General features: G+C 46.5%; 1 protein-coding gene across 1 annotated transcript; it reads left to right on the top strand.

Annotated features, from left to right (window-relative positions):
• The first annotated feature begins 815 nt into the window (after nucleotides 1–815).
• On the top strand, nucleotides 816–1,304 carry LOC118754219. Its single transcript, XM_036489084.1, has one exon. The coding sequence runs from the start codon at nucleotides 816–818 to the stop codon at nucleotides 1,302–1,304; it is 489 nt and encodes a 162-aa protein (XP_036344977.1).
• The last annotated feature ends 7,745 nt before the right edge of the window (nucleotides 1,305–9,049 follow it).

The following is a 9,049-nucleotide window of genomic DNA, read 5'->3' as shown; positions in this document are numbered from 1 at the left end:
GGGAAATGAACACGGGCCCCGCCAAGAGCGAGGAGCGGATACCCAAATGACGATAACTCGCACGCATTAAGGGCGAAGGAAGAATCGTAGCAACCGCCACACTAGACGAGACGCAAGTGCAGGCGGCAGTAGACACTGGAGCCACAAAGAGCTTCAAGGTGGTGGAAACAATGGTTCTGATGGGCGATGGCAGCCCAACTATGATACGCGAGGCTATAGATGCGACAGTCGGTTTGGGTGACCAAACCCACGACAGTGAGCTCTTAATTCTACCCGGACTTGGAAACGATATGATCTTAGGGATGGACTGGCTCTGCCAGGCACGTACGTCCATATGCTGCGGAGGAGAGTCGTTGACGCTAAAGGCGACTGATACGCCTTCAGGAGAGGCCACATGCACCACTGTGGCTGAGCAAATTAGCACGAACCCCCAGAAGGCTCCACAACTGCCAAACGTCCTAAAACCCCCGTTGAATATAGAGAGCCCCGAGGTTAAAGAATTCTTGGACCGGGAACTGAGCGTCTTCGAAGAAATGACCGGCACAAGATAACCATGAGAGACGACCACCCTATTAATCAGCGCTATTTTCCGAAGAACCACCGCATGCAGGATATAATTAACAAAGAGATAGACGAGCTTCTGGACAAACGCTGTATAGAGCCTTCGCAGAGTCCACATAGTGCTCCAATTGTGTTGACAAAGAAGAAAAACGGGAAGTGGAGACTATGCGTGGACTACCGTCAGTTGAACGCACGGTCAGTGCCCGACGCGTACCCACTACCTAGGATTCACCACATCCTAGAGCGGCTTCACAATGATACTCGTATTCCATGACAAATTTTCTAAATGGGTAGAGATTGTATCACTCCGGAAAGCGACGACAGAGGGCCTGAGTAAGTCTTTCCGGGAGCGAATCCTTGCTCGATTCGGCGTTTCGAAGGTTCTGGTGACGGATAACGGAGCGCAATTCACCAGTCCTTATACCCCACAGGAAAACACGACAGAGAAAACGAACCGTAACGTGAAACGGATCATAGCAGAAATTATGCTAGCATTGAATACTAGCGTCTGTGAATCCATCGGCTACAGCCCGGCATCCCTAACACAAGGACGCGAGCCGAGACTCCCAAGGGCAGTCTACGATGAGACCACGTTCGGCACGGGGCTGAACTCAACGACGCCAAACGAGAAGGCCACAACACTAAAGGAGTATTCATTCTGGTGCACCAAAACCAACAGCGGGGATCAGCGGAACAATCGCGGCACTATAACCTACGGAGGAGACAATGGAGACCAGCCATAGGCGATCCGGTGCTACTCAGTGAGCACCCACAATCGAAGGCAGTAGACAACTTTGCGGCAAAGTTGGCCCCGAAGTATAGCGGGCGGTACACGGTAAGAAACTTCCCTTCACCAGTTATAGTGGAGGTGGAAGACACGGAAAGACGAGGACAGCCCACATAAGCGAAGTAAAGTCTTTTTACGAGAGGCGAGACGAACTTCCCGGAAGCAGCAAACAACCCCCCAGCGAAAATACGAAGAACCAAAACAAAGACACAGAGACAAAGGAAAGAAATATAATTAAGAGGAGTTTTGTGAGCAAAGGAGTAGATAAACAAACAAACTTGAGGAAGATTTCAGAGAAGAATTACAGAGGGCTAGCGATATATGAGGGAAAAATTTGCGTAGGAAATGCTATAGAACAAAGAAAGAGGAATATATATTTAAAAAAAAAAATGAAGCCTTAGGAAAAATTCTTAAGGAAAAATTTATGAGGAATGAAATTAAAAAAAAAACAAAAAAAAAGAGAAAAACGAGGAAAATATGAAAGAACCGAATCGTCTCAGGGAAATAAAAAAAAGAACAAAATCAAAATTTCGAAGTTTTAGAGGAAAATTTTTTTTGTAAGGAAATTTTAAGGCATTGGAAAAAATGTTAAGGAAAAGCTCTTTAAGGAAAATAAATGCTAAGGATTTTTTTTGAATATATTAAAAAAAAATAAAAAATTTGTTTGAGGAAAATTTTATGAAAAAAGAAATTTAAGGAAAAAATACTTTGAGGAAATCTTTATGAAAGAAAACCAAAAAAAAATAAAAAATTTTGAAAATGGGATAAATTTATAAATAAAACTTTTTAAGAAAATGCAATTTTGAACGAAAAAATGGGGAAAACAAGAAAATTTTTACGAACAGTTTGCGAGCGGGGAAAAAAAAAAAATAATAATAAAAAGTCAAGAAAGTTTTGAAGGAAAAATTTCAGAAAAACAATCAAGAAAATTTTTAAGAAGGGAAATTATTATATGTACATATTTCTTAACACACTTAAATTTGAATTACAAAAAAAAAAAAACTAATCTGCAAAATTTTTATTTATCAACTGTTGGTCACTGTACCTAACAATTTAGATGCAAATAAACACAGCAACAAACACACAGCATATACAATACAGGGTTTAAGCGAAACTGTGCGGAAGATCAGGAAAACAGCTAGTGGCGATCTCCTGTTTCAGCTGAATAAGTCTGAGGACGTAAATACTGCGAAACTTCAAGAGGCAGTCGAAGGAGTACTGGCAGGTAAAGCAGAAGTCAGAACCCTATCTGAAATGGTTCATATAGAGATACATGATATCGACGAAGTTACGACAAGCGAAGAGGTGTGCTTAGCTTTAAATGGTCAGGGTGGGTCCACTAAAGTGCTAGTATCCGACATCCGGTCGATGCGAAAAGCGTACGGAGGCACACAGACCGCAACCTTACTCCTACCCGAGAGCTTTGCCAATAAGCTAGTAGGCCAAGGTAAAATCAGAATTGGCTGGGTTATCTGCCGAATAAGACATAAAATACAGCCAAAGCGCTGCTATAAATGTTTTGAGTTCGGCCACATATCCAAGGGCTGTCGGAGCAGCAAAATCGTGCTTCAAGTGCGGTCAAACTGGGCATACGGCCAAACTATGCACAAATGCACCACGGTGCTTATTATGCGTAAAACGCGGCAGCAATCCTACCAGCCACCAGGCAGGAGGCAACAAGTGTCCGGTATATCAACTGGCGCTAAGCAAAATAAAGGTATGATCAGACTTTTGCAGCTTAACCTGAACCACTGCCCAGCGGCGCAGGACCTCCTGTCGCAAACAATATTAGAGGAAAAAATCGATATTGCGATACTCAGTGAGCCATACAAATCGAAATCGTCTCAGTGCTGGCTTCAGGATCAAAGCGGAAAAGCGGCTCTCTGGTCATGCGGGAACCCAGCTCGCTGGATGCGGGGTGCCGTGTCCGAAAATGGCTTCGTTGGTGCGGAAATCGGCAACTTGTACGTATACAGCTGCTACATTGCGCCAAGCATAAGTATACAGGCATTCGAAAATATATTAAATCTAACAATTGATGCTAGAGGCAGGCAGAATGTTCTTATAGCAGGCGACTTCAACGCGTGGTCGCAAGAGTGGGGATGCCGCAGGTCAAGCCCAAGAGGGAGGGCTCTTCTGGAGGCTTTCGCTTGTTTGGATGTCGTTTTACTAAACACGGGAACTGAACACACTTTCAGCCGAAACGGTTTTGGGTCAATAATAGACCTGACCTTTATCAGTTCCGGGCTATATAGATTCACTGAATGGAAACATAGCACGTGTTATACGCAAAGTGATCATTCAGCTTTAATTTGCAATATCAACTGCAGACGAGAACTGTCTAAGCGGACTCACAACCCCGGAGTATCGCACGGGTGGAAAACCAGTACTTTCGACCCCGAATCGTTTACCAGCATGCTACCATCCACCGTTTACCAAGGGTCAGCAGACTCCATCGCCGAACACCTAATGGCCGACATTCGCGCAGCTTGCGATGCATCAATGGCCAGGAGAACTTCCTCCACGTATCGTCACTCGGTCTACTGGTGGAACGATAACATAGCGGACCTGCGAAAGAAATGTCTAAGATGTAGGCGAAATGCTCAGAGAGCTAGGGAAAGAGACAACTTCGTGGTATTTCGTGCGGCTTATAAGAGTGCACGCGACGCACTAAAGAAAGGAATTAAAGAAAGTAAACGGCAATGCTTCTTAGAGCTCTGCGATGATGCTGAACGGAATCCTTGGGGCTCGGCTTACAAAATTGTCTCAAAAAAGCTGAAAGGCAGAAACATGAACCCGATAAACGCTGCATACCTAAAAGTCCGTCGTGGGGACACTATTTCCTGTACAGAGACCGTTAGTGTCCACTATGGATGGCGAGCCGTTGAGTGTTGTTGACCCTGTAACGGAAGAAGAAATCACACTCGCAACATCGAAGGTGGAAGTAAAGAAAGCTCCTGGCCCCGATGGCGTACCCAACATAGCTCTTAAGCTTGCAGTCCACCAGTGCGCTTCCTTATTCCTACAAGTTTTTAATGAGTGTTTCACGAATGGAACTTTCCCTCAAATCTGGAAGAGGCAAAAGCTGGTTTTAATACCTAAGCCGGGTAAACCTCTGGATGATCCCTCAAGTTTTCGGCCTATTTGTCTGCAGACACAGCAGGTAAAATCTTGGAGCATATTATAGCTAAACGTCTCGACAGGGAAGTCCAAGAGAAAGGCGGTATATCGGCAAACCAATTCGGGTTTAGAAGAGGGAAATCCACTGTGAATGCGGTATCAGAAGTCATTAAGTTAGCACGGGATGCAACAAGCGGTACACGGTAGCTGGGAGGAGCAAAAGAATACTGCGTTATTGTTACCTTAGACGTAAAGAACGCGTTCAACTCTGCCAACTGGGCTAAAATACTCGATAGACTGGAGAGCATTGGCATTTCTTATTATCTTCGGAGACTAATACGAAGTTATTTCCATTCGCGAGTGTTGTGGTACGAAACGGAGGAGGGCCTGCAACGGGCTGAGATAACAGGTGGCGTTCCACAAGGATCCGTACTAGGCCCCTTGCTATGGAACATTATGTGTGATGGAGTTCTCCGTACCGAATTGTCTGAGGGATCATCCATAGTGGGTTTTGCAGACGAAACTGCTTGATGTCATATGCGAAAAGGTGGCATCATCAGTCGGCGTGATTAATAGCTGGTTAAATAGCTTCGGCCTGAAGCTAGCCGAGCAAAAAACAGAAGCAATACTTATCTCCAGTCGTAAGAAACTAGAGGAGGTAGCGCTAAAACTTGGCGACCACACCATCACGACGAAACCCACAATTAAATACCTGGGAGTGATGCTAGACAAGCGTCTTACTTTCAGCGCCCACCTGAGCTATGTGAGAGAGAAAGCAGCTTCAACGATCACGGGACTATCGCGAATAATGCTTAATACGCGAGGACCGAAACAGCGCAGGCGTTTACTCTTAGCGAGCGTGGTTAAAAGCCAAATACTGTATGCGGCCCCAATTTGGTCAACCGCCGCACAGTGTCTATCATACTTCCGCGGAGTCAACTCAACATACCGTTTATGCGCGCTCCGAGTTTGCAGCGCCTTCAGAACAGTGTCGGACGAAGCAGCTTTCGTAATCGGCAGTATGATACCCGTAGATATACTAGCAAGAGAATCGACGGTCCTTGCATGCACGCGGCATACTCTAACTCAATTAGACCGACATCAAGCCCGGCAAAGCAGCGTTACGGAGTGGCAAAACAGGTGGAATAGTACGACTAAAGGTCGTTGGACCTATCGCTGCATACCAAACCTGGTATCCTGGCTTAATAGAACGCATGGCGAAGTAGATTTTTATCTGAGCCAGTTCTTGAGTGGTCATGGCTGTTTTAAGGCATACCTGTTTAAATTCAAACATGAGCACGACCCGTACTGCGACTTCTGTCTACGTGGCGTGGAAGAAGATGTCCACCACGTATTCTTTGAGTGCCCTCGTTTCCATCGGCAGATGAACCAACTTAAACTTGCCGTTGGAGCGGTGTTTACGCCACAGTCAGTAGTCGACTATATCGTGAAAGGAACCAGCGAATGGGCATCAACCAGCGATACACTAACGTCGATTTTGAAGGAACTGAGGGACCTAGAGAGACAGCGGCGTATCAGCCGTGCTTAAGCCAACTCTTACCATAGCCGCGGACTGCAACTAAACTATGATGTTCACCAACCAAAGCGTAGGCGCGGACTGGAACCTAGGCCGTTCCAGCCGCTCGAGCAGTGCGGCTTAGAAAGTTGTGCTTTCAGACCGCACCTTGAACATGAAATCTAACAATTAAAGCGCATGCGCGGACTGGAACCTAGGGCGTTCCAGCCGCTCAGGTGGCAATCTCGAAAATTTGTGAAGTCGATAAATACGCGCGGACTGGAACCTATGGCGTTCCAGCCGCCAAGTGGCAATATCGAAAACTTTTGCAATCGAAAATAGGCGCGGACTGGAACATAGGGCGTTCCAGCCGCTCAGGTGGCAATCTCTAAAATTTTTGAAATCGATAAATACGCGTGGACTGGAACCTAGGGCGTTCCAGCCGCCCAAGTGACAACCTCGAAAAAAAATTTGCAATCGAAAATAGGCGCGGACTGGAACCTAGGGCGTTCCAGCCGCAAATAAAGTGCAGTTTCGAATTTCGTCCACACGGGGCGTTGGTGCGGATTGAAACCTAGACCGTTCAAACCGCAAAGGCAATATACATACGTGCGGGCTTGAAACTCGTCGCATAGGGCATTTTAAGGTTTTTGCTCTTACTGTCTATAAAAGCGAAAATAATAAGTTGTATCTAAGAGATAAATGAATAAATAGTTAAAAAAGGGTAATTATCCTTAAACAAGACGTGGCAAAGCCTACTAGGCGTAGCCCAGGACTGAGTACAACCGACTGGAAAGAACGTGCGAGCCTAGTGCTCAACCGCCTCCCGACGAAATACTTGACGGTCGTACCGGGGGGTTCGGTACTCGGACAGTAGGAGGTTTAGTTCGGGTTAAAGTCCCACACTGACGGGTATAGGCTTTCGATGCTTCCTCCTGGTAAAAAAAAAAAAAAACAACAAAAAACGCCCACGCCTAAACAAAGGCACAGCATCATCAATCCAGGCAACGGCAAAGTCGCGTGATCTAGAGCGTAAACAAACAAGAGCGCAAAAGGTAAAGCGCAAACAGTACACCATCGGCATATGTACATGCATACATACCTATATGCATGTAACAGATAAACAAATGCACAAGGCCCAGCACTGCAGGCAAAAGCAAGGTGGTGCGATCAGGCGCGTAAACGAATTAGCACGCCACCTACACAAAATGCATTAGAACAAACATGGGGAGACATATGTACATGCATATATACCTACATACAACGCACATACGACACACATCAACACACGGACTAGGGCACAGGATCAGAAGGCAAAATGCCATGATCAGGTGAATTAACCAAACCAACAACACCCAACAAGCCAAAAAGGCAACAACTACGTACAGCGACGTAACCCAGCCAATTGTGCTGCGTTTAGATAAAAAGGCGGCCGATAAACGAATACCGATCACAGCACATCATGTCGTCATACAGTACCAGTGAAGAAGACGAATACTCCGCCGAATATTTAACCAATGACTCCTTACGGGTTAGGTTGAGGAGGATGACGGCACCAGAAACCGAAGGAAGCGAATCCGGGTCAGTGAGCGGCGACGAAACGGAGGTGTTCGGCGAACTAGGAGAAGACAGCGACGATACGGAGGGGTTCGGCGAACTAGACGAAGACAGCGAGGGTGAAGGGGCGTTGGAAAAAGCCTCCACTGCAATAGTAATCTCTAGCGACGAAGAAGACGATGAAGATGACTTCCAGCCTAAAAGACGAGGCGAAGTAAATATTACCTCCGCAGACAACCAACGCGCAGGTGAGGGGTACATTGAGTACACCCGCAAAGTGGGCATACGCCTACGTATTTTTACGGACACCACCGCAACTACCCCAGCAGAAGGACCACCACCGAACCGGTATATTTGCGAGGCCATAAACAACACCACACAAGATGACAGCGAGATGAGCCTGATGGCGAGCGAGGGTTTATTCCGCAAAGTCGATGAGGCGGCCACTAACCACAACTCCCATTCCGAGGATGAGGACTTAATGGGCGAAATAATGAGGTGGCTGGACGCGAACGAGGCTGAAACCACAAACCCCCCAACAAATTGGCGTAACCTGACTGGAGAGGCCCAACTGCCAACGGAGCTAACCGAAAGCCTACGGCGACATCTCCAAGAAGAACGAAGGCCAGGAACGAAACAGTCGTTCCGAAGAAAGGTTGAAGGGCGTTGGTACCGCATTAGAATTTCCCGAAACGGAGACGTAACGGAGACGTGACGGTAACAAACGCCTCTCCGAAGTAGAGGGGGGCAAGGGGGGCGAGTGTGAGGACCCCAATCCTAGGGCTTGGAGCCCCCACAACACTCATGTACATATACACATAATTTGGAATTGTACATAAAATACATATGTAATCGTTAAGTAATACTTTGAATTGAAAATACATACTTTGAATTGTAGCCACATAATGTACAGCACTAAGCGATTTTAACTACCGTTATAATTCATAGAATCATATACATAAATATAATTGTACATACACTTCAAGCACGATGGCAATAAAGAACAAAGCGCAAAGCGCAAAGGACAACGGGACATACGCGACGCGACTGCGGCCGGCAATTTGTATAAATAGCCGGCCAGCAATCAAAGCAGACAGGAGTCGTCAGGCGACTTCTGCAGAGTCAGGAGCTTTTGCACACACAGGGTAGGCTCTACTCCCTATGTTAGGTATCAGGAGACGGGCAGGTTTTACTCCCACTCCTATAGAACTTAGGTAGATATTTAGAGACGGGCAGGTTCTACACCCTCTCTTGGAAGGTTGTGGGTAGGTTCTACTCCCGCTCCTTTACTATAGCTGTAATTATATTTGGTGGGACGGAGCTACGCCCACCAATCGGAAAGGAACGGGTAGGTTCTACTCCCGCCCTCTTAACGTACGACCAAGACAGACGAGTGCTTATTATTTTTGTTGAGAACCCGGCAGCCGAAGAGCATACCCCAGCATAACCCGGAGTTCGTCACAGACCAAACATCCATCACGCTACGTGGCTGCCTCCGGATCGAAAAA

This window comes from Rhagoletis pomonella, unplaced genomic scaffold (assembly GCF_013731165.1).
Source record: "Rhagoletis pomonella isolate Grant_MI unplaced genomic scaffold, Rhpom_1.0 Rhpom_scaffold_03567, whole genome shotgun sequence".
Lineage (NCBI taxonomy): Eukaryota > Metazoa > Arthropoda > Insecta > Diptera > Tephritidae > Rhagoletis > Rhagoletis pomonella.
The sequence above is the reverse complement of the archived record's forward strand: the minus strand, read 5'-3'. Positions and strand labels throughout refer to the sequence as shown.

What these genes read in the sequence shown, in the direction of transcription:
- LOC118754219 (XM_036489084.1), top strand. Translation starts at nt 816, where the DNA reads ATGATACTCGTATTCCATGACAAATTTTCTAAATGGGTAGAGATTGTA.